The following is a 27,281-nucleotide window of genomic DNA, read 5'->3' on the forward strand; positions in this document are numbered from 1 at the left end:
AAACATTTATAATACCAAAATAAAATATACTAGGAATAGACTGGTACCAATGAATCAAAATAAACGACAATAAGGGCAGTCCACTCGCCCTAGAAACCATGATCCATAACTGTTCTCTTATCCAACCCAACAAAGTTCCATGACCCACAATCTCTTTGCAGGGACTCATGATTGGCATATCAAAGTTGGATAATAACTGTGGGACTATAATCTTGGAATGTAGATTTCAGTTCCCCCCTTTTATGAGCAAGTCAAGCACTTGTCAATGCAGTGCAAAAGGGGGCTCTCAATGCACATGTACACATATCCCTTTATAGAGTTGCTTCCCATGTGGTTGTCATGTGTATATGCTCTGCGGAAGTTTGTTGAGGCTTTGTCCATAGCTTTCATAGGCCTACAATCGCACACAGAAGACCACACAGTTCTCTTGACTTGCAAACATGATCCTTAGGCATCTCTCCGATCTCAACAATGACCCACTGCAAACCCTTCTGCGTACTGCCATATGCCCCGAGCCAAGGGTTTTGGACATGTCTAGGGCCATAAACCGCCCAAACCTTGATCAGTCAACATACACACTCCCACTAAAGTGCATATTCCGCTGTACATATCATTTTTAAAAGCTCTTTAGGCCTTTGAAGGCCACAAAAACATTTGCCACCAATCCTTTGGTCAAAGGATCCGCGAACATCGCCACTGTTGGGAGATACGCAATATGAATCTCCTGCTCGGATCTCGTTGCGAGTGTGGTAATAGCACGGCTTTATATATCTTGATTTCGTGTGAAATTTGGGCTCTTTTGTCACATAGATAGTTGCCTAGTTGTCACAGAAGATTCTAACACACAGGCACTTAACTAGATCAAATCTGAGTTGATTCAAGATCTTCTTCAACCATACTGCTTCTATTAGCTGCAAAACAACATGCCATATACTCTAACTCTATAATCAAGAGTATTAATATATCATGTTTCTTTGAGCACCAAGAAACAGCTCCATTTGCAAGCATGAAGATATATCCGGATGTGGACTTACTCTCATTTGAATAGGCCTGATAGTCCGCATCTGAATATCCTTGTATTTGTATGTCCGAGCCTTCTCCGTATGTGAGTGCTTAATTAATGGTTCCCTTTAAATGTTGCAATACTCATTTGATGGACTACTAGTGCTCCATGCCTGGATTATTTTGGAACTTGCTAATCATAACTCATGGCAAAAGATAAAACCGGTCTTGTCCCTGACATACCATACATTGGTGACTCAACTGCACTTCTGTATGAAAATTCTCTGCATGGCTTCTCCAAGGTCCTTCATATCTAAAGTATGTGACAAGAAACCTTTTGTCTCCAATCGAAGTACTAACAATTAATATGTCATCCACATATAAAGAGATGAAAAAACACGCCACTCCCACTGACCTTGACATATATACAATAATCCTCCTAGTTTGAGGTTTCATCTCGGTTTTATAATCTTCGATCCGGTCTAAGGCTTCAAACTTCTCACTTAAAAGATAGACATGGCCAAAATGGGAGTGATCATCTTTTAATGTGATAAAGTACCTCTCGCGGCACTTAGTGGCCCATTCATAGGTCTACAAATATCAATATGGACACCCTATAAAATGGTAGTAGCTCACTGAGCTTTTCAAAACGGATTTCTAAAGAAACTTTTCCTTGAATATTAATCACTTTGGTTAAGTCTTCATTTAGATTACTCAATAATCACTCTCTTTAATCTCTCCATCCTTTTAGGATTTATATGCTCTAGTCTTATGTGCCATATATATACGTCATTGTTATGATTATAACACGAGACTTAAGAAATGGAATTCTTTATTGCAAATGAAAAGAAAATTCTATCAGATGACCACTCATGACTAATTCATCTCCATATTTCACCTCCACCTTCCTACCAATAAAAATGGTGGAGTAGCCTGCCTTTGCCGAATTTTGCGACCGACACCAAACTCTTCCTCATCTCAGAAGTATAAAGAGTTTGCTTTAGGACCATACTTTTGCCATTTTCAAATTGAAGAATAAAATCTCCAATACCCAGAATTTCATTCTTTTGATTTCCACCCATATAGATATACTGATCCCCAAGGGCAACAGGTTGAAATTTTCTATATCCATCCTTGGTGTTTGACACAAGGGCAGTGGACCCTGAGTCAAAACACCATGACCCTACTTTAGGGTCAGCTAGCAAAGTCTCTAGGACTACACAAGCATGCTCCCTATTGCCCTCGAAATTCTCATTCTTGAGTGCTTAGCAATGTGCCCAAATTTCCTATGATTATAGCACTGGGTATTCTTAAAATCCTTCCTTTTCTTAGGCTCATTGTTCCCTTCTTGATTCTCATTCGTTTTGTTCTTATTCTTTCCTTTGTCTTTCTTCTTCTTGAAAGAACCAAAGTTGGGTTTAAGGTTACAACATTTATAGAGTTGTTCAAAGCTGAAGAATCGTGAGAAAATCTCTTTTTTTCTTTGGCTTTAAGTTTAGTGATAATCTCGTCCAACTTCGGCATGCTCTCCCTTACCGTAAGGCCTGAAATGAAGTTTTCCCATAAGCTCGGCATAGAATTCAGATCTGCATGCTTTCATCCAGCTTGACATGTGCGCCCTCGCCCTTGAGTTCATGAACTAAGGCTCTGAACAGCTGTATATGCTCGATAAACTGGCCTCCTTCCTTCATCTTCAAATCTGAATACTGCTTTATAGCCATTGTCTTTCTTGTGAGGGAAGGTGAGACATAATCAGTCTCAAGTCGTTCATGAATCTCCTCTATAGTTTCTAGGTGCTCATACACAAGAGCATGGAGTCATCCACGGGCAGGGCATAAGTAGCACATGTTTTGCTAAAGTATTTTTGCGCTCCCATCGAGTATGAGCCTCTCCTATGGCTTGCCTTTCATAAGCATTACCTCTTGGGACAAGTGGGGTTCTTTAGTAAACATTTGGTTAAGTCCTTCTTCAAATAGGACATGGCCGATTTTTTTCTTCCAACTAAGATAGTTTTTCCCATCAAATTTTTCAGTCTTAATAAATTCAGCCAAGAAACCTTTTGAAGTCATGTTTCTTGGACCAAATAAAAATAAAACTCCTAAACGATGGCAGTACAAAAAATAGAAGCTTTAATACCAATGAAAGGCGTGGCTATGTTGAACTCAAGATATTAAATTCAAAAAAATTTCTTTTACTTTTATTCCAAATACCTCAATTCCACTTACATGGGCTACAATATGTTGCTGAAAAATTAAAACAATGCCTAGATACAACTTATGATCTTTATTTTTACTGTCAAAAGAAATAGAAACTATCCAAGAACTTTAAACTAATTTTTATTGCAATTTTTAATACAATATAAGTTCCTGCAAATGAATAGAAAATAGAAAATAAAACTGAAAATAAATAAAAACTTACTGGAAAATGACTGACTTATCCAACCAGGACTTAGTACACGCCACACCAGATTCCCTGACCAATGGCTCACTTTTTCTCCTTAAGTTGTTGCTGGAAATTCTAAGATAGAGAAGCTTTGTGGGCAATCCTTCTTCATCTAGGGTTTCAGAGAGCTCAAAAATAAACTAGAGTTTATACAAACCCTATGCATTATGATAACTACATGTCAAACAAGTTAGACATATGTTGTTCAGTCCGTAAGTATGTTATTAAATTTAGAACTTCTCAACAAAACCACATCAAATTTCCTGAAGATAGATCTTAGGGTCAGCTTTCTACATCAGATATTTAGTGAATTTAACATGCTAAGTGCTTGAAAAACCATTATGTTCAATGCACCCTTATCCATGATATGTAATGCATTTGAATAGGGAGACCAACCCACAAGTTATAAATATCCTTCAATTCAGAGGCAAGGAAGTTTATTATTCCATATGGGCAAACCCACAAGCGAACTAGGCCTATCTATGCCTTAGGTTCTCTATGGGAGATATGAAGTTGTATTTTCCATGGACAAACCATTGTTGGCCAAGAAGTAAGCATTTGTATACATCCTTCTCTCCTCACATAGATGGTTCAATTATTTCACTAACCGTCACAAAGGAGCCATTAAGCACTATAGAGCAACTTAACTCAAGAAGGCATTATTTTTACCAGTTATTAAAAAATCGGTGATCCAAATCAGAATCGACCGATTCGGTGTGGGAATCGGTTGGACCGATCTAAATCTCATAAAATATCAAGAACTGGCCAATTCCCCCCAAGAATCGGCTTAGTGGATCAGTTCAGCCGGTTCTCTAACAAAACCGCTGATTTTTAATTATGGGAAGCAGCCAGTTTGACCTGGTTCTTGTCAGTTTCAGCCAGCCCCAAAATTGGCTCCCCTTAAATTTTTTTAAATTTCCAATTCAGTAAACCGGATCGCCGAACCGGATCAGAAATCCAAAGGGGTAATCTGGGTCACCAATCCCTTTTTTAAAACCTTGATTTTTATAACACAGTATAAAGGAAACAGGCACCATAGGCTTATATCTTCAGCATTGAAGCAGATACCAACGTGGATTAGAAACATTTATGGGATTCATACAGTAAGAGAGAAAGAGAAACGTGTTTAAGGAGCAAATATTAGTGGATCTCATTCAATACAATGGATGATAATACCAACAGGGCAGGATTTCGAAGCGGGAAGCACAAAGACATGTAATTTTTTAGAGCATGCAGTGAGTTACCTCACATGTCTGCCTTTGAGAAACTATTTCATAATAAAATTAGTGAACTCAAATAATCACTACTCGAAATAAAAATTCTAGAACTTCTTAAGTCTTTAACACAAACAACATAAATGTTTTGAGGAATTATTTAGGGCTGTAAATGGTGCAACAGAATATTACAAAGTCCAAAAGCTGACACTCAAAACAACAGAATCATCTAAGAGTAATATTTCACAAATTTGAACAAGCATGTGGAATTATGCAATTTTCCTCTGCAAAACAAATCCAGAAACATGTTTTGAGGAATTCTTCAGGGCTGTAACTGGTATGACAGAATATTACAAAATCTGAAAGCTGTCACTCAAAACAACAGAATCACGCACAGAGTAATACTTCACAAATTTGAACAAGCATGTGGAATTATGGAATTTTCCTCCTTGAAACAAATCCAAACACATAAGATCACATTCAAAATGATCATAGGAGATCAATTCTAGAACATACATCATTCCCACAGAACTGTTATGCTTTTCAGCAAAACGAGTAAAGCAAAAAATGAATACTCGATAATGAATGCAAAACAACAACAGCGAAGGTTAAACATACCTGGTTGTGGTTCTCAGAATATGAGACCATTTTCTCCATTTTCTGGTTGGAGCTAGTCATAGTCTCAACAATCTGCATAACATACAAGACTTCTTTGTAGCTTCAAAGTATATCTAGGAGTGGAACCCACAATTTAGAAAAAAATACAAATTAAAATTAAGAAAAACCGTTCATCAAATATAAATGTATGCAAAAACCACAATAGCACGGGAAGAACTCATCGAATTTCTGAACTACACAGTATTAAGTTAACTTCACAAGATTACAGTTCAGAGTACGTGATGATACAAAGGCAGCAGATACACGCATTTCTGAGTATCGGCATTGGCAATGTATTTACCGACATTTGGGCTGCAGTAAATTTTACAAAAAGTTCTTTCTATCTACAATAGAATTTTGCAAGTGAGAAGGGCTCCAAACACCCTGGGTGCTGGAAACTAGCACAGACACAAAGACACATACACCATGAAAGTAATGGCTCAAATTGACAAAATCATATACAGAGCAATTGTCACCTCCAATTTCCAGGGGCTGACCTTTCACATGGTTTTAGGAAGCCCCTTTTGTCAAATTAATGTCAAATTTTGGGACTAAGGTCATAGCAAAGTGATTTTCTATTCCCACTCACCTACCTAAAACTTTTTTCCCTTTTTTCTCTTTTTTTTTTCTTTTTTGGTTCTTGGGTTGAGGAGGCCGGTGGGAGGATAGCATTGAGAAGTCGTGTCAACCCCAACCACCATATGATTACCAATTGAAGGTCATTTTGTTGCTGGAGAAACAAGTTACCATTAACCCACCAAATCGCCATGTGCCCCTCATCCACCCAAAAAAAAAAGAAAAAAAAAAGGCAAAAAACAGAACCTTTTTAATTTGCGGAGAAGGGTAATGGATTAGAACCATACTATTATCTAAGAAACAACGATTCATCATGATTCATTCCCAATGGAGACCTTGAAAGAAAGAGGGGATATATTGAACTAAAGAAAAGTGATGTCCCTCAACAGTAAGAAAGAGAACACTTTACCATAACACTCCATTAATCTTAGAGTAAATAAAAATGGAACCTAAATTACCTAATACCCACCCTTCATCTAATAGAAAGAAATAATTAAACAAAAAAGAAAAGAAATGGAAGTTGTATGTTCTGGGAAGAAAAGGATTTGATACCTTGTGCATACTCCATTCGCACTCAGGGACATTCTCTACCAACCAAGACCACATTTCTGATATTGTCGTATTGGCATAGTAATCAAATCCCAATCCACCTTGAGTAGTTGGCTCACATAGTCCAGGGTAGAATGTAGCCTGCACTGGCCAACTCAATCAAAAGAGTACAAGACAAGTATGTGAAATCAAAGAAACTAATATACGACTTTGTGAAGCATCAGCCACTGAAAACATTTAGCTGAAATTTATATGGTATTGCTCATAATAAAAAACTCACGCATCAAATAAACAAGAAGTCAATTGCATGTTTAGCATAGATTTGAAATTTAATTGGCAATCCATTTTCAACTTCAAGAAAATATATGAAAAATTATTGATAGTAGTATTATGGAAAGATACCCAAAAAATATGCAAGTTATAATCATATCTTATAAAACATGTAAATATGCTGGTAATTGAAAGGAGTGGCCGTACAGAACTCAAGGTAGTAAATTCAAAAATTTTCTTTTCTTCAATTCAATATATCTGAATTCTACTTATATGGGTTGTAAATCAAAATTAAAACCCTAAATACAACTTACAATCCTTACTTTTACTGCCAAAATAAATAAAAACATCCAAGAGCTATAAACAATCTTCCACTATAGTTTTGAATATAAAAAATGTTCCTGGAAATTCACAGAAAAATAGAAAACATGACTGAAAAATAATTAAATCAATTGGGAAGATCTACTAGATGATGCCTGGAGTCACCCTCACAGGGCTTGTTACACTCCACACCCGATTCCCTGATTGATGGCACACTTTTAATCCGTTAGGTCTTGCTGGAATTTCTGAGATAAGGAAGCTTTATAGGCAATACCTTTCAATATAGGGTTTTAGAGAGGTCAAAAACTCAACTAAGGTTTTGGATATAACCAGAGCCATAAACCGCCCAACCCATGGTCAATCAACAAATACACTCCCACTGAAGTGCATACTCCACTATAAAGTATTCATGTTTACAAGCACTCTAGGCCTTACAAGGCCACAAAACCCAACATCTCCCACTTGGCCTTTGAACGATGTACAATCACTCCCTCTCAATTTCTCTCAAGCCCATCCCATGTACATGTTTGACAAAAACATTTGCCACCAATCCTTTCATCAAAGGATCTGCTAACATAGCCTCTGTCAGGAGATAAGCCATCCGAATCTCTCCTGCGTGGATCTCGTTGCAAATGCGGTAGTAGAACACTTTATATGCCTTGATTTCTTGTGATACCTGGGCTCTTTTGACACACAAATAGCTGTCTGGTTCTCGCAAAAGATTCAAACACATGGGCACTTCACTGGATCAAATCTGAGTTGATTTAGGACAATTTACAAACCAGACTTCTTCTTTAGCCATGAGATAACAGGCCACATACTCTGACTCCAAAGTCAAGAGTGCAACAATATCTTGTTTCTTTGATCACCAAGAAATAGCTCCACCTGCAAGTGTGAAGATATATTTGGATGTGGACTTCATCTCATCCAGATTGCCATGATAGTTCGCATCTGAATATCCTTGTATCTCTATATTCGAGCCTCCTTCATAAGTGGCACACCCCACTTATCCTTCGTGACAAGAAAGCTTTTGTCTCCAATATGAGACTCATCAAACAATTGGCAATTAACATATCATCCACATATAGAGAGATGAAAACGTCACTCCCACTGACCATGATATATACATATATATATATATATATATATATATATATATATATATATATATATATAGTGATCATCCTTGCTAGGCACAAAACCAGCTATTGACAAGGTCTCTTAAAACTTAATGTATCACTGCCTTGATGCTTGTTTAAGGCCATAAAGAGACTTATAGAAGTTACACACTAGGTTTTCCTTTAATTTTTCTATAAAGCCCTCTGGTTGTTTCATATAAATTTCTTCTTCTAACTCCCCATTAAGAAATGCAGTCTTAACATCCATCTGGTGGAGTTAGAAGTCGAAATGAGCTGCCATGGCTATTAGGATTCTAGTGGAAGAGAAATTCACTACAGGGAAGAAAGTCTCATCATAATCTATTCCTTCTTTTTGGGTAAACCCTTTAACAACTAATCTAGGTTTGTATTTTCCTAACTTCCCTTCCGAGTTCAATTTCTTCTTATAAATCCACTTGCAGCCTATGGGTTTTCTATCAGTATCACTAGTTCCCAAACATTGTTATGTTTGACCATATTAAGTTCATCAATCATGGCTTCTTGCAATTGTGCCTTTTTATGACATGTTATGGCTTTTTGGTAGGAACAGGGTTCATCTAGGGACTCTTCTTAATTTCTCTCATAATATTCTTCTTGGTAGTTGAAGAACATATTCTTCTAATTTGGTTACTTCTCCAAGGACGAGAAGGATCAGAATTTAGGGTCTGACTCGTGTTACTCTCTATCACATAAAATTCGCAGTGGCACGACCCTTGAGGAAGTCTTCCTCAAGGAAATGGGCATCCCTACTATCAAGGACAGCCCCTATGTCCGAATTATAGAAACAATATCCCTTAGCATGTGGTGGGTATCCTATGAAGATGAGCCTAAAAGGTTTTAGGATCTAATTTTGTTCTATTTTGATGGGGGATAAGGACATGGGCAGAACATCCCCACACTCTGAGGTGATCAAGGAACGGAGCTTGCTGGTGAAAATATCATGAGGAGTTGGTATGACAGGTTTTGTGGGAGCCCGATTAAGGATATAGCTAGCTTTCAAAACAGCTTCTCTCCAAAAATCTAGAGAGAGAGGTTAGCACGTCTGCTCACCATTTCCATCAAGGTCCTCTTCTGCCTCGCAACTGCCCCATTTTGTTGAGAAGTTTACAGCATAATATACTGATGTATAATAATACCATGCTCAATACAAAACCCTTTAAATAATCGTGAGGGATATTCTCCGTCCCTATCAAATCTAAGGACTTAAATTTTCTGGGTTATTTGGGTTTCTACATTGGCTCTATACTCTTTAAAACGGTCTAGGGCTTCAGATTTTTCACGTAACAGATAGACATGACCAAAATAGGAATGATCATCAATAAAAGTAATGAAGTACCTCTTGCAACCCTTAGTAGCCACATTCATAGGTCCACAAATATCATTATGGACAACTTCTAATATGTCGTAGCTCTCGGAGCTTCCCAAAGGTTTCTTAACCAGCATTCCTTGAACACATGATTCACATACTCTAGTTAAGTCTCCATTTAGATTTTTTTAATAAGCCTTCTCTATTTAACCTTTCCATCCTTGTAGGATTTATGTGCTTTAGTCTCATGTGCCATATATACGCATCATCATCGTTGTCATTATAGCACGAGACATAAGAAATAGATTTCTTTATTGCAACTGAAAAGAAATCATCTACAAGATGACCATTCATGACCATTCACTCCCATATCTCACCTCCACCTTATTATCAGTAAAAAAGGTCGAGTAGCCTGCCTTAGCCAATCTAGCGACCGTAATCAAACTCTTCCTCATTTCAAGAGCATAAAGAGTATGCTTTAGAACCATGCTTTTTCCATTATCAAGTTGAAGGATGAAATCTCCAACACCCAGAATTCCAATCTTTTGATTCCCACCCATATATAGATACCTTGATCCCTAGGGACAACAGGTTTAAAACTTTTGAACCCATCTTTGGTGTTCGACATAGGGGCAGTGGACACTAAGCAAAACACTATGACCCTACTTTAAGGTCAGCTAGCATGGTATCAAGGACCACACAAACATGCTCCCTATCGCCCTTGGGATTCGTATTCTTGGGTGCTCTACAATACTTCGCAATGTGCCCAAATTTGTTGCAGTGATAGAATTGGGTGTTCTTTAAATCCTTCCTTTTCTAGGCCCATTATTGCCCTTTTGATTCTCATTGGTTTTGTTTTTATTCTTTGCTTAGCCCTTCTTCTTCTTGAATGAACCAGAGTTAAATTTAAGGTTTACCAGATTTACGGTCATTCAAGACTGAACAATCACAAGTCACTCTCCTTTCTTCTTCAACTTTAAGCTTGTTAATGATCTCGTCCAACTTTGACATGCTCTCTTTTGTGTTCGGCATAGAATTCAGCAACTGGCAGATTTGCATGTTTTCATCTGGCTTAACTTGTGCAGCCTCGAGTTCGGGAATGAAAGCTCTGAACTGTTGTATATGTTCGGTTCATTTGCCTCCTTCCTTCTTCTTCAAATCTAAATATTGTTTCATAACCATTATTTTTCTACTGAGAAGAGTAGCATACTCAGCCTCAAGTCGTTCATGAATTTGCTTTGTTGTCTTCAGTGGTCGCAAAATCAAACCGGACCGGTTAACCGGACCTGGGCCCAAAAGCGGTTTAACCGGCCTAACCGGTAAACCGATTCAACCATTCTTACCGAGCTCCCGAGTGGTAAAAAAATAAAAGAAGAAACAAAAAAATCTACTAAAATACGAAAAGCATATAAAGAATGATTAAAACAAAACACATTCCAATGAAGTTGAAAATTAATGAAAAAAATGAATTTTAAATAATCAATATGTGCCTAGGGGTGTTTTTTAAATTTTCTGAAAAAAATGGGAAAATATAAAAGTGAGTATTAATGACCAAAACAATTTCTAATCTTTACCATAATGTAAAGAAAATTAAAAAATGAATTACAAATCAAATTCCTTATTTTTGGGATTTTATGTACATTTTTTTGAATTTTTTTTTAAATACTGGTTGATCACCAAAACTGCCCGAAACCAGAACCAGCTATTGGCTGGTTCCTATCTAACCGGGCGGTTACCAGTTAGATTGCCCAGTTTTTCCAACATGGGTTGTTGTCAATGGCTCATACTCGAGAGTATGGGTTGTTGGGATTTTGTGGCGATTTAAAGGCCTTATGAGAGCATGTAATGAAATTTTATAATAGTGGAATAACAACTCAAGTGGGAGTATGGTTCAGAGGGGCCGAAGTTGCCAATAACGATGCCAAGACTCAAACTAGGCTTGACGAGCTAGGCCAAGTTGAGTTCTAAAATTCTATGAGACCTGGGCATCTAGCACAACTGAGAAGGATTTGCAGAGTTCGCTCTTGATAAGGTTGAAGAGACGCTCAGGGTAGGTGGCCAAGGAACTTGGTGATCCTTATGTGTGATTGGTAGGCCTAAAGGGACAAGGGCCAAATTCCCATAATGATCATCACACAGCATATATATATGATAGTTGTATTGGGAAGTAAACACCATTGAAGGTGTTACATGTACATGTGCGAGAGAAAGCCCCCATGCACCAATTGCAAAGAGCGTGCATAGGTATATGTGAGCTAGGCTTGTCCTTAGGGGTGAACTTGTAGTCTATAGACTAGGATTGTGATCACATCACCTACTGGTTGGCTATGGTAGTCCAATCATGAACCCTTGGGATGGACTGTAGGTCATGGGAACTACTAAGTCAGTTTGAAAAGGTGAGTGTAGGACAGTCACTAGTAGAGATGGAGTACCTCAGTATTTTCCCATTTTCCTTAATGAAATTGGATCTAATACCCATTAAATTAATTTTAAAATAATTAATTTTATTTTAAATAACTTTTGGAATATCAAAATAAATTTTTAGAAATCTCAAGATATTTTATTTTATCAAACTTGATTTTTTAAATAAGCTAAAACTGAATTTTCAGGTATTTAAATATGGGTGTGGTTTGTCTAAGGCTGAGGCTTTAAACAATCAAAGTAAAGCACACCTTCAAATAGTGTTGAGAATATACTAGAAATATTTGTGATAGCCTTAAAATATATTTTCATCTCCAATTATAAAATTTAAAGCTTCAAAAATGGTGTAGATCGAGAAGATCTATGAAAACTTGGAAATCTTTAAAATTGACGATCCAAAAATGCATTACAGGATGCACTATTTCCAAAACTTGAAATCCATTTTTTTGTCATGTCCATGCATCTTGACGTCGAGATGATCAATTTGAGTCTATCTGGGTATCAAAACAACCTCTTCTAGTGAAATTTTTAAAATGCGCCCTAATGTGATTGTTTAGAGCCTCGCACTTATATAAACTTTTTCCTTTAAATATTCAGAGAGGAAAATATAGATACTTGACTATTTTCTACAAATCATGTCTTTCTACAAAAAATTATTTAGTATTGTGGGGGGCCAAAATTCATTAAGGAACACCACATTAGGCCCACTGTGATGGGGCATGGTGCCCACTATGCTCTACATAAGTGGGATGCCCCTCTTTCTCATACTTTCCAAAAGGTGTGGCTTGTTGTATAAGCCACCTAATTGATTTGAATCTAAAATGGAAAGGTCTATGAAGAGAGAATGATTGATTTCTAAATGGAATGTGTAGAGATTGATAGATATTAAAAGGAAAATTATAGAATATTATCTCTACACAATATTTGATGGGATTAGGTTAAAAGTACTTGAGGAATAAGGTTCTACCACCTTCCATTAAATCACGATGGCTGATCTACAAATTGTATGGCTAAGATCTCTCACCCCACAGGTCACTAATGATCAACGGCCTAATTCGAATCTTCATAAGGATGGCTAAACCCTAAATCCCAAATCCTAGCCTCACTAATATAATTACATCTTATTAAAGGTTCAAAAACACAAACCAAAACCTAAAGCTCTCTCTTTCTCCCTCAAAGGTGGCACACCTCCCTCTCTCTCTCTACTTGTCTTTCTTTACCATACCCTCCAAATTAAAAAAAGAATGAGGGGCACACCCCTAGGTCATCAAGCAAAGGAAGGGACACACCCCATATAGTTGAGAGGTAAGAGAGGCTCCATATTCCATGTGCACGCTCTCAAGTTTTAAGTAGAGGGTAGCCAAGCTTTCCATTTGTTGAGATTCAAGAAAGACCAAGATCCCGTGCGCCATTAGTGGAGGAGATCCAGTGTGGAGTGTACAAAGTCCATTAAAGGTAATCTTTTGGCACACTATCTTATTTTATGCTTTCTTGTGCTTTTCTTGTTCCCAATCTTCTTTAATGTAATTTTGCTTATGTAATGAAGAAGTTTTGAAAAGTGGCATTAAGTGAGAATCCACTTTTTTTTTTGCTTAGTTATTCGAGTTTTGATTGTAACTTTTTGACATATGTAAGTATTTTAGATGGCATCGCGAAATAAAATTTTAAACTGCATAGCCTGTGTTAATTCACATCGTCCACTTTCATAGGTGTCATCCATGGCCATAAGTAGGCATGCGGTATGAACTGCCTTATATAAACATTACCCCTTGGCGTAGGTGGGGGATTATCAGAGAGCATTTGGCTAAGTCCTTCAAACAGGATATTGCTTATCTTTCTCTTCCAAATAGCATAATTCTTCCCATCAAATCTTTAAAACATAATAAACTCCACCAAAAAACTTTTTAAAGCATGAATCTAGACTCAAAAATTCAAAAAAACTCTTAGACTATGGCAATAAAATATAGATGCTTTGATACCAATGAAAGGAGTAGCTGTGTGGAACTCAAGGTAGTAAACTCAATATTTTTCTTTTTATTTATACACTCAAAATTTTTCTTGTTCTTTTATTCAATATAACTGAATTCCACTCACAGGGGCCACTATACAGTATACGCTGATGTAAATCATAATTCAAACCCTAAATACCACCTAAGATCTTGACTTTTACTGCCAAAAGCAAATAAAAACATCCAAGAGCAACAAACAATCTTCCACTATAGTTTTGAGTACAAATTTTGTTCATGGAAATTCACAGAAAAATATAAAATAAGATTGAAAAATAATTAAATCAATTGTTAAGACTTGCTAGATGATGCCTTGAATAACCCTCATAGGGCTTGATACACCCCACATCTGATTCCCTAACCAATGATGCACTTTTAATACTTTAGGACTTGCATAGGAATAAATTAGGCTTGAACTTGCGAGCCCTAGCCTCCTAGGATTTCATGTCCCACCACCTATTTTCTTTTCTTTTTGGGTGTCGTCACAAGCAAGAGAAGGGGTGAGGGTGGCATCACACCAAGAAAAAGAAGAGGGTGGCATCACACCAAGAGTAGGAGAGAGGGAGGCGTCACACCAAGAGAAGGAGAGAGGGCGGCGTGCCCAAAATATTGGAGAGAGAGAGAGGTATATTTTGGGGCGTGAGAGATATTTTTGGTGTGAAAGAGAGGTTTTTTCTTCATGATTTGAGAGGTTTAAATAATGTTTAAATAGAAATAAATATACCTCCAACTCAAAATAGGATTTCTTCTAGGTATGAGTTATCTTATTTCCTAGCTTGACCATTAGGATATTAGGAAATTCACAAATCAACACCATTCATCCCACAAATCAGCCATCATAATTTTGGGTAGAAATTAGGAACCTTATCCCTTTACAATTTGACTCAAATCTAACTTCTATTTAAAATTGAATGTAACACTTTTAACATTACCAAGATCTTTCAAAATATAGACGAAGTCAAAGACAATCTTATATTTTAAAAACCCCCATTTGAATAAGGAACAAATTTATTATAATTTTAAAAGATTCCTTCAATAACCAAACTTTTAACTAAAAGTGGTACACAAAACAAAAAAGTGGGTAATGCCACCCTATGGGCATCATGTGGCCCACACAAGGCCAGAAGCCCCGCACCTGGGTGGAACACAGATGTGGGGGATGGATCCTTGGCGAGCACCATTACAGCTAATTAGAAAAATTGAGAGAAGAGAAAATGAAACAACTTAAACGAACAGGATCAGACGTATAGGAAGAACAGCATAATAGATAGCCAATGATACCTTGAGAGACTTCAAATGCATAAGAGTGTTGTTTTATTTGAAGGATCAAATAACATATATAGCCACATAGAACTCTCTCTATACTCTACTGATGGTACTATTCACAAAAAACATCCTCTGCAATTAAGAAATAAGAATGAGCAATCTACCCCTAAGAATTCATACAAATATGACAAGACTAAACTAACCATATATAGTTATGAGCATCTCTTTACTAGGAAACAGGAAAAATGACTATAATACATATGGAGTTTGGAATATCAACAAGCAACATAAAGGGAAAACGAGATCCCCTAATAAAAATTTAAGATTAGTCGGCCAGACCAGGTTTTAATGCATTTAGGTCTACACTCTGCAAATTAACTAAAATCAATCTCAAACCTATGTAGAACATATGTGGATGTTAGATAATAAAAAACAAGAGGGAAGTGCAGATAGATAGTTATATCTGTGAATATTAAATACTCAAAAATAATTGCATGAAGGCAAGCTGGTTAAAGGAAGATGATAAAAGACTCACGTCTTCCGCAATTGTTATTATATGCGGATGGAGCTCATGTAACATATCATTTGCCAAAATAAGATATATAAGAGCATCCTTATCAACATACTGGTTGCCATACCTGTATAAATCTCCAAAGGGATCAAACCGATTGTTATAGGCTTAAAATCACTTGATAATACATACTTTCAATTCATATATACATGAGGTGCACATTCGTGACAAAAAATTGCCCATTAAATCAAGCAAAGAAAGCGAAGCTTAAGCATATATTAAAGCACCAATGAAGCACACAATTTTGGGAGCACCAAATCATTCAGTGCCTGGAAGTGCTCATATTAAAGATTCTAGGGCTCCATTTCTCCCATTTTTTGAGGCTAACAGTGTATTTCCATCGATGCCACTGTCAAATGATAACCACCTCAGCCATTAGAAAATGGAGAATACAAAAACTAAATTGAAGGTCGTACACAGGTTGATGCACTTCAAAAGAGCACTAACCGTTGCCACGGATGCACATTGATACCATAATTCATGTTGGGGCATGTGACCTTTAAAGCCAGCGAAAGCATGTAAAAATAATAAATATAGCGAATTGTACACTTCAATGGGAGTGTATGTTGGTCGACTGATCTATGGCACAAGTCATGTCCAAAACCCCTTTCCTTTTCTGGAGGGTCATCTCTTGCTGATATAACTATCTATCTGCACTTCCTTTTCTGGAGGGTCATCTTTTCTGGAGGGTCATCAACCCCAATGCCCAAGAATGTGATCCCAAACATGAATATGAAGATATGGTTGAATTTTTTTTCTTTTTCCCTTCCTTTGCCTATAGGATTGAAGTGATTAATTTAGAAGATTGGCGAGAAAAGTCATTGAGTATTTAAGATGGTGTGATTTCTTAGTGTTCATGGCTGCATTTCCTTTAACAATATTTGGATTCATTTTCCTTACACACAAACAGTGTACATGCCACAACCAATGTCCATCCACCCACTATCACCCTTTCATATCTCACCCGAGCTGATAAACATTCACATAACGATGGTTCACAGACACAACATGATCAGTTTAGTATTACAATACAATTATAGTTTACAATGTGCAACCCATTCCGACTATACTCAGAGACTTGTACATAATATCGTTCGAAATGCACCATTAACCGATTGTGAAACACATCAACAGATTGTGTAACACATCATTTTTACCAAAATGAAATGTATTGATCGTGACCTCACTTCACAATAAAATTGCAACATGGCTACCGTTTGAACCTCCTTCCAATGTTGTCCCTACTTTAGTTACCTTTCTTTAAAATTGGACACAAATGTCATTGCAAGTGCGTCGTAGAAATTTGAGGAAAACCGAATACTATACACAAATAAAATAAACTTTATAGGTGCATCTCACCCCCATGCTATAGGATACTCAATTGTTGGTATGATGGAATCGTTGTTCCGAATGATATTGGGGCCATGATTTTGGGCATGGGGATCTAGATCCTGCTTGCTAGGGACCTCGTTCCCAAATAATAGGAATCGAGTTCCCATAACTCCGGATACGAGATCCGAATAAGCAAGGAAGCACCTAGAATCGAGATCCGGTCACTAGAACGCGGGATCGAGATTTCGGGGCGGAAGCGGACCCCTACATGGGGGCTCCCAATACTTATGCGCAGAACCTAGGTGCACACCCAGGACCTGAAACTAGGAGCCGTGAGCGCCCACCTAAGCGGCTGCCCAGGTATAGGCGCCAGACCACCTAGCAGTGGGTGTGCGCTCTGAGATCCTCCGGGCACCTAGGCACACCTTTTTTTTTAACATTGTCATATCACTTACTGAGCTACTAAGTTGCATTCTCAATAACGCATCCAAAACAAAAGCTCCATGTACATTAAACATAGATTGCGAAAATTATTGGAAAAAAAAATCACAACGAGAGACGACTTTTCATAACTTCAAAACAATAAATTCAAAAAACGTCTTCCTATAAAAAGTGGTAACAGGAAGTTACCTCAGATTCATCTTCAAAAACAAGTGTATAAGAATGATAATTGCCTTAGTAGCCACATACTCACAAAGCTTGTATGGAATCTCTTTTCTCGTAGAGAAAGGATTCTTACATTTAGAGAGTAAGAGAGAGCTCTACAAATCAATTGCACTATATTTCACACCATCACCCCAAAATGAGAAACGATGGATATTTATGTCCATACAAATACATGCGCGAGCACACACACACACACAATATATATATATATATATATATATATATATATATATATATATATATATATATATATATATATATATATATATATATATAGCATGAGGATTATCATTACATATAATGCAAAGCTCATAAGAAAACAACACATCATAGGAGATGTCTCAAGGTATTTCATATACATGCATGAGAAGGCAATACACCGTAGAGATGTGTCAAGAAGCCCTCACATAATAAAGGAGGTGAAACATATGAATGTCACATAATACTATGTGCAAGAAGCTATTATGTCACATAATACTATGTCACATATTAATGGTTTTACCTTACCTTTCCACGTCAAAAGCGAAACCAAAAACGATGGGAAAAAAGAAAGTGGTCCTCATGCACCAAACTGAGGATAGGGTCCATTGAAGGTGTTAACAAAAAAGGTTGTTTTGAAAAACCTTTAAATAATTAAAGCTAACAAATCCTCCGCCTATGTCAAAACAACTAGTCTCTCTAAAACAAATTAGGAAATAAAATGCATAAGTGAGGGTGGGCTACAGACTTGAACCTTCACATATTGTTATGCAGAACACTTATCAAAATAGGGAGTGGACAAACCTTGAACTATGTCTATTATAGATAAGCCTCCCACATACTACATACTCTCTTTCAAATGCAATGGTTTTCTTTAAAAGATTACGCATTTTACTAGCCCAACGCCAGTCCTGGTTTTCATGAGTGCTCTAAAGAATGCCCAGTTCTCCTAGGAAGTAGCCCCCACTTCCACACTCATATAGGTAAGTCCGTGGAGGATATCCTACAGTACAGCCCACGTTTCACACCATTTTGACAAATGGACTCATTAAGATCTAACTTCAATCTCTCAATTCATTATAGTAAATTGTACCACACAGCAAAGGATGGGGGATAAATTTGATATAAATTTCTCTTCAATAATATTGTGATACATACATACATCAATCACACAAGTGACTTATTCTTCTTTATGAACATCAAACTTGGGATCTCCTTGTCCATAAGTAGGGTTCCCATAACCTAGTGGTATATTACATATGGGCTTCAAACCCATCCCTCTAGTCATATTCCAGACTTGGTCCCTTGCAAGCCTTTTAATTGGTGGATCCACTACCATTGGTGGATCCACTAAGTTCTACTTAGAATACACATAGAGTATTGAAATCACCATATCTTCGAGCGATACTCTCAATTGACTATGCCTCAAGCAAATATATCTGGACTTTTCAGAATATATCTTCTTGTTCCACAATAAATTGAACTTGCGGGCATGGGCCCTTGAATAATTGGTACGTCTACGAATAAATTTCTTAGTCACTCAACCTCTTTACTAGCGACTTCCAGATCCAGGGCTATTAACTACGACTCCATTGTGGATTTGGAGATATAGGTTTGCTTCTTAGAGCCCCAAGCAACAACACCCCCACATTACATGAATATCCATCCACTGGATATGGATTCATCAAAATCCATAATCCAGTTTGTATCACTATAACCTTTCAGCACAGCTGGATCACCCATGTAGTGTAGGCCAAAGTCCATAGTTCCTTTAAGATATATCAAATCCTATAGACCGCATTCCAATGCTCTTGACCTGGGTTAGTAGTTTATCTACTCAGTCTGCCCACAACAAATACTATATGAGATCTAGTACATGACATTGCACACATTAGACATCCAATGACTCTAACACAGTCCAATTGGGAAATAAGACCACCTCGATTCTTTATGAGTTTAATATGAGCAACAAAATAAGTGGAAGCTGGTTTACAATCAAAGTGATCAAATCTTTTGAGCACTTTCTCAATATAGTGGCTCCAGATTAAAACATATCCACTCAGTTTCCTCACTATTTTAATCTCAAGAATAACACCAGCTTGACCCATACCTTTCATATCAAATTCAAAAGACAAGTTTCTTGGCATCCATAATACATGTAGTATTGTTGTCTAGTATGAGCATATCATTTACATACAAGCTGATAATCACAACCGCACCATCACAAAACTCTCACATATATACACGCATCTGCATCACCGATCTAAATCTGTGTGATACGATAAATGCGTTGAATTTTTCATGCCATTTTTTGGGTGCATGTTTCAAACCATACAGGGACCTCACAAATTGTAAACTGCGTTCCCAGCCCTCAAGGACAAATCCCACTGGTTGCTCAATATGAAATTCTTCATCTAGTTCACCATGGAGAAAAACAATTTTAAGATCTATCTAGTGAATCTCTAGATGGTAAATCGATGCTAAGGCAATGAGTACTAGAATGGTAGCTATTCGAGCAAGTGAGGCGCATGTAACAAAGAAATAAACACCTTCTTTTACTTAAAACTTTCTACAACCAGTCTTTCTTTATATTTCTCAATAGTGCCATCTGCCTCCATTTTCTTCTTGAAAATCCATTTACATCCTTAAGGTTTGGTACAAGGAGGTAAATCCACTAGCATCCAAGTGTCATTTTCTGATATAGATATTATCTCATCGTTGACTACCTCTCTCCAGAAAAAAGCATCACGCAAGGACATTGCATCTTGGAAACTTTTTGGGTCTTCTTCCAAGAGATACATCTGAAAATCAGGTCCAAAACTACGTTTCTTGATTCTCTGGCTTTTCCTGGGTTCTAAGTCTTCAGGGCTCGCTTGCTCAACAATTTTATGTTTACCGTGAGGTTCTTCATATTCATTATCTTGCTACAAAAAATTCTGCATCGCTGGACTGCATAATTACATTAGGTTACAGGTCTAGAAGTTGATAGGATTTGCTATATTCAGCATAGTTGACAAAAACATAATCAATTTAGGTCCAAGTTTAAGCCTCCTAATGGCAAGGAATCTCAAAAGGCTGCACAACCTCAAACTTTGAGAAGTCCTAAGTAAGGTTTCTCCCTTCCAAAGTTCACGTGGTGCAGCATTAGATTTTGAATATGGTATTTGATTCAAACTATACCTAGTAGAAATTAAAGTCTCTCCCTACAAATTAGTAGTAAGGTTAGAACTAAACCTGGCATGCATGATATCCATAAGTGTGAAATTCTTCCTTTTAGCAAGACCATTATGTTGTGGTGCGTATACGGAACTAACATGGTGACCAATTCTATTTCTTTCACAATATTTAGAAAAATCAATGGAGCAATGCTCACAACCTGCCACTTTTGAAAACTTTGATTTTCAAATTTAATTGATGTTCAACTTCAGATTTGTAAAAGTCACAACCTATTTCTTCCCACCACAAGTCTGTACTTCTCTCAAATCACAAACATCAATGTGCATTAATTCTTGTAACCTGGAACCTCTTTCTACTTCAAGGAATGATTTCTTTGTGATCTTTGATTGTGCACACACATCACACAAGAGTACTTTCCAAATTTTCATGCTTAGGAATAAGATTTAAAGTACTCATTTTTTTTCAAAACATGATAAATAAGATGACCTAATCTATCATGCCATAAAGAGAGAGAATCATGGATATACACAGAAAAATAGGTACCTATTTCATTGATAATATTGAGGTTGAACATGCCATCAGAGGCGTATCCCATACCTACAAAGGCACCATTCTTCGACAAGATGAAATGTCGGACTCAAAGAAACTCCTCATGATCAGAAGGAATGCTTATAAAGATTTCTGCGGACTTCAGGGGCAAGGTTGACAACTAGAAGCGTGAGGATTTTACCGAACGTGAATTCTACCGTCCCTTTACCAACTACTTTGGAGGAAGAAGAATTGTCCATATAAAGGACAGTATCCTCCCCCACCATTTCGTGAGAGTCCCAAACAAGTTTCTATTATTAGAAATATTATTAGAAACAAGTTTGGAGGCTCTTGAGTCGACCCACAATTTTGGCGTGCCTGCTACAGTTTTATTCAAAGGTCATAGCAACAAATTTTTCTTTGGTCACATTGACTTGAGCTAGTTGCAGTGCCCCTATGGTGTTATTCTTAAAAAACCCTTTATTGGTTCTTTCCCAATGTACTAATTGAACAAAGAATCCCTTTTTACAAGTGCACAATTGTATTCGTAGCAAACTTAATATATCATTGCGTAATTCAGGCAATAATGGAAGGTTATCTAATGTAATTAGGGTTTTTCATTATTTTATTATTTTTAAGAAATTAAAATTTCAGGTTTGGGAATATTTTAGGTTTCCAGTTGTTTTTTTTAGAGCCATTTGGTCTTCTTTAGTTATAGATAATTGAGGGGAAAAATTGGAGCTTTATTTTTTTAAAAGATGAAGGGCTGAGATTTAGTCAAAGTTTCTTATGGAACAAGTTAAGAGTTTAGGGTTGCTTTCTTTTACAAATTATAAATACGTGCTTCTTACATCAAAAAAGATAAAGAAGAGAAGAAAAGTTTATTTTGGATCTTGTGAGATTTTTTTTGGAGGACCCCCATGCAAACCCTGAGGGAGGGTGTATTTCTTATCCTATATTTTTATCTTTCATTTTTGTAATTTATTTATTTTCTTTCCCGTCCTTCCTGTATCAATTGGTATCAGAGCCTACAAAATCCATCTATCACAACCCATTTCTATGATTGATGATATACTGCCACAAATTATAAAAGTTGTGAAACAACAATTTGAAGAGACTATAAAGAGCATAAACAAAGCCATGGAAGGCATATGAGATGAGATCTATGAACTTTGAGGAGAGATGAGTGAAATTAATTGGCGGTTGCAACGGTTAGAAAAATACCGTTCATCGAGAAGAGGATGCTCGCAACAATGTAGATTTGGCACCAAATTTCGTCCTAGAGATGCATCGAGCCCCACTACAGACTCATGGTGTCAATCTTGAATGTATTGAGCAAATTTGCAAGCAAGACCCACATTTTGTAGAGCGTTCACGAGATCTCAATATAAGGTCAAACTTCCCTAGTTTTATGAGGAGCTCAAAAAAGAAACCAAGATCATGATTGACATCCTACAGTTCCCCTATAATTTATAATATAAGTGTTTGAGCAATTGGTCAACTGAAGAAGATAAAATCCTAAGGTAAATGGTGGGACTGCATCACCAACTATTGGAAAGGCCTTTAGAGGATATGATAAACTCAACAAGCTCGAGGTTGAGCTTCTCCCAACCCCGGGAGAATGATGTAATTAGGTTTTTTTATTTTTTTTCTTTTATTTATAGGAAATTAAAATTTTAGGTTTGGGATTATTTTGGGTTTCTAGTTTCCCTTAGGGGTGTTTTGGTCCTTTTAGTTGTAAAGAATTGCGGAGTAAATTTGGAAGTTTATATTTTTTTTTAAAGATAAATAGTTGAGATTTAGTTATTGTTTCGTAGGGAACAAGTTAGGTTTTATGGTTGTTTTCTTTTATAACTATGTAACTCTTAGGTCAAAAAAAATAAAGAAGAGAAGTATAGTGTATTTTGGATATTAGAAAAAGATCTTTTTGTGTGGACTCCTTTACAGACCCTAACAAAGGGTATAATCTCTCATCCTTTATTTTTATTATTTATTTTTCTGATTTATTTATTTTCTTTCCCCTCCTCCTTGCATCATTATCAAAGCGGAAATTTCACATGAGTATTAATAAATCTCAGTGAGCTTTGCTCCTTTTCCTGTAATTCTTATTGTTAAGAAATTATTTTGATAAATTACTACAAAAAAAATGTGTTTTTTCTAAGGAAAAATGGGTTGGTTTGGCTTCTCAAAGAGAAACAAGAGTGGAGGGAAGAACTCAAGGCTTTTGCTGAGAAAAGGCAAGGAGTGAATGAGCACACACACATGCACATACACACACACATCCACACACCCATGCACGCACGCACACACACGCACACACGCATATGCGTGTGGGCACACGCACACACACACACAGAAGATGGGGTTTCGAGGAAGGATGAAACTTGAACAACAAAACATGAGAAGTGAAAAAAGCAGACTTCGACTTACAAATGCAAAGAGGGGTAAATTGGTCAATTACTCTCTTTGATACGCTTATGTGGAGGTGGGAAGGCTAAACTTAAGAATTAAAAATTGATTTATAGCTGGAAATAGTACAATAAAATCCAGACAAAGGGGTACATGAGAAAATAGAGCATAAACTAAGATAAACTTAAAAATCACCATCAAAAGCAACGAATTATATATAAACATTTTATAGTACAACTTTTATGCATTGATTCAAAAAATAGAATGCTATATTTTGTAATTTCTGAGTTCATTCCCAAGAGGTTACAAAGTGTGAGTAAGTCGGCAAAGTCCAAGTCAACTCAACCGAGTATTTGAATACTGCTTCCCACTATGCACCATCCATTTGAAGGTTCAGATTGGACAAGGGGATTGGTCATTCTAAACAAAGGCAACTGGCTAAGGTTCTGGCAGGAATGGATTGGACACCATATGCTCTTTTCATTGCATCTATCATAAAGCCAAAGAGTTTTTAGATAGGCTTTCAAAAGAAAGGGCAGAAGAGTCTTATTGTGAATGATGCAGTGCATCCATTGAGAGAACTCATTTTCATTTTTTTTTTTTCTCCTTTCTTCTACTAAGTATACTTGGCAATAGCCTGTATGACCTGGTACTAATTTGATGTATGCCCATACATGTTGATTTTTTGGTTAATTATTACAATAAGGGTTGTTCCACATCTTGTGGATATCGGCCTGCTCCCCTTCTCTAACATGGAATATTCAAGGACAGTAATGAAGGAGGGACCACCAATGTGTGTGCTCCAGCTATACTATTTCATCACTTTCACATGTAACATGAGCACATGCACGAGTGTGTGTGACCATGGCAGCAGATGACATACGCGTATGTAAAGAAATAAATCCAATCTTCTAGGACTAGGAAGCCACAAGCCATGACAGATTTGTGAGACATGGAGGTGGAACCTCACTGCCCCAAAAGTGGGTTCAAAGAGAACTTTAATGGCTGAATGTGGTTCTCTTGATGCATTACTACCTAGCTTCTGCGGAGGGACTGGAGGAGTATCAATTAGTTTAGTTGCACTTAAAGGGTTCAAGATATTGTCGCTTTAACTGTTTATCAAAATGTGGCTGATGATAACACTATCCCAAAATCACATAGGCAGAGGTTCTTGCTTGCAGTCTTTTCGGAGATAAGGTACAAAATAGGAAAACCATCAAAACCTTTAAGAATGGTATTCTCTCCGACTATCTTGACAAATAAGAAATACACGATCCATCTTCCAAAAAAGTTATTTCTGATTAAGAAGCAACCCCCACTGGCTAGAATCAGAGAGAGATCAATCGCATACATATTCTCATTCATCATTTCAATGAAGAGGTTATGTTGCACATCTAGTCAATGAATTTGTGGACGTCAACAATTTAGAATTTAAGTCAAAGGTGGATTCCAAACTCAGAGATGAAGATAGTTCTGCTAGAAAATGTCTTAACTTCCCAAACTTTCCTATTTCCTTGCGAGAAAATAGGCCAGCCAACGGGGAAACATGGATTCCATAAGTAAGAAAACCAGCAATGTAAGTAATTTGAGGGATGATCTCAGTTTATAATTGATGCTGGTTTTTCAAGATCATGAAAGATGGAAGTCATCCCAGGGGATAATGGTTGAAGACTTCTCAGCACAGGGGGAAAGTAGGTGCATCAGGGGAGAAAGGAAATAAACTGAGGATACAGATTCCAAAACAGCTCAAGGAAATTGAGCCCAATTTCAGTGTTTATAATGTTCAAATTGGAACCTTCCACGTTGAAAATGCTCTCTCAGGAGAAGGCCAACAGGCTGTTTTACCAGGGAACAAAAGACACCTCATAGGCCAACCTCGGAGTGTGCTAAGCATATTGAGTCGGGTATAGTAGCGTCCATCAAGGAGGGAACACAGGACCAGATAATGGGGAAGTTGAATTTTCCCATCCAAACACAATGGCATCACAGGCATCTCACAAATGGTTGATTTGGAAAGCCTGGCTTCAAAGGCTTCTAAAGGTAGCTACAAATCAATGATACCAAACACACCCATTGACTCAACTGACACAGCTGAATTGGTAGAAAACAGAACCAGTTTCAATGAACAAGGCTCATCAGCTTGCACTGAGAGTAAAAAATAGACTAATTCATATAAACGTTCAAAACTCATACTCGGTTACGTGCACATAAATTTGACAGAAGCAAAAATTCAATAACAATGATGCCCATGATTCAATTGACTAACAAACAGAAAAATTTACTAAATGTGAAAATAAAATTATATATCGAAGGACAATACTACCATGAAATAATTGCATAGCATATACCAGGACTACAGAAACAACAAATCTATTACTTACTCTTCTATATCCCCGGTGAAAGAAGCAAAGCCATTGTGTGTATATATCATTGAAGAGAGTGAGTGGAACTGGAAACCATCAACTTTATATTCCTCGACCCACCTATCCAAAAAGTGTTTTTGTAAGCACCTATGATATCAATACTCAGTGGAGCATTCAAATTGATTGCATCTATTGCAAGCTACATGCATTGTTTCAAGGGTAAGCTTTCTATGCTTCCCCTGCAGCATAAAACTTATATACTTCCCCTTATCCAACCCTCCATTCTGAATGGAGGCCTAAGATTGCCCCAATCACAATGTCACGTCTCTACACTATTTTATTTTTAAATTTTTTTCTATAAACTATTTTGATACCAAATTTTGTATCCTCTATTAAACTCGCAGTAGCGAAAAATATTAAAAAATTATTTCCAATAAAATAAAATGACCAAAATACCCCTGAAAGTTTCAAGGGGTATTTTGGTCATTATATTTTATCAAAAATTATTTTTAATATCTTTTATAGGTGCGCCCCAATGAGAAGATGGCACATACCAAATTTTATATTCATACAATTTGTATATAAATAAATAAAAATAAAATACTGTGAGATGTCGGATCTAAGATCAAACGGTGAGTGGCTCTCTTGATCAAAATTGGACGGCTGGATGGTAGGGGAAACATAGATCTTCTATGTTGTAGGGGAAGTATAGAAACCTTTCCCTTGTTTCAAATAAGTAGAACGAAAAAAAAAAGTGCAATAATAAAACAAAATTAGCCAATATGCCAATTATACCAGTTCAGGTTTGAGAGAAGATAATGCAGCACATCGAGATCCCCATACTTAAACATTCTTGTACCCCAGTGTTTGTGGTATCCTCGTTTACCTGAGCATATGTGCATCCTTTTAAGCCATTATAGGGGATTTAGTCAATTAAACACAGGCATATCAAAACCAGTGCACTAAATGCAAGACGCATTCTAAGTACCAAAGAAATATACCTCATGGATATTACAAAATTGAATAACTTGTGAAATTATAAAACGACATATAAGGATAGTAATAAGGA

General features: G+C 36.9%; 1 protein-coding gene across 14 annotated transcripts in view; it reads right to left on the bottom strand.

Moving 5' to 3' along the window:
• EMB2729 (Alpha amylase family protein) overlaps nt 1-27,281 on the bottom strand; it is a 108,916-nt gene that overhangs the window by 38,142 nt on the left and 43,493 nt on the right. For 9 of the 14 annotated variants that reach the window (XM_020675045.2, XM_006856856.4, XM_088848733.1 and 6 more), the window contains 5 exons: nt 27,008-27,098; nt 26,231-26,332; nt 15,723-15,825; nt 6,444-6,581; nt 5,277-5,348 (listed from right to left, as the gene is read on the bottom strand). In XM_020675045.2, coding sequence (XP_020530704.1) covers nt 5,277-5,348; nt 6,444-6,581; nt 15,723-15,825; nt 26,231-26,332; nt 27,008-27,098 — 506 coding nt within the window. Of the gene's footprint in view, nt 1-3,420; nt 3,557-5,276; nt 5,349-6,443; nt 6,582-15,722; nt 15,826-26,230; nt 26,333-27,007; nt 27,116-27,281 lie in introns of all 14 variants that reach the window. The other 5 variants (XM_088848738.1, XM_088848737.1, XM_088848743.1 and 2 more) reach the window with 3 other exon arrangements.

The sequence above is a fragment of the Amborella trichopoda genome, chromosome 10, assembly GCF_054954075.1.
Source record: "Amborella trichopoda isolate Santa Cruz 75 chromosome 10, AtrichopodaSantaCruz75HAP2 v2.0, whole genome shotgun sequence".
NCBI lineage: Eukaryota > Viridiplantae > Streptophyta > Magnoliopsida > Amborellales > Amborellaceae > Amborella > Amborella trichopoda.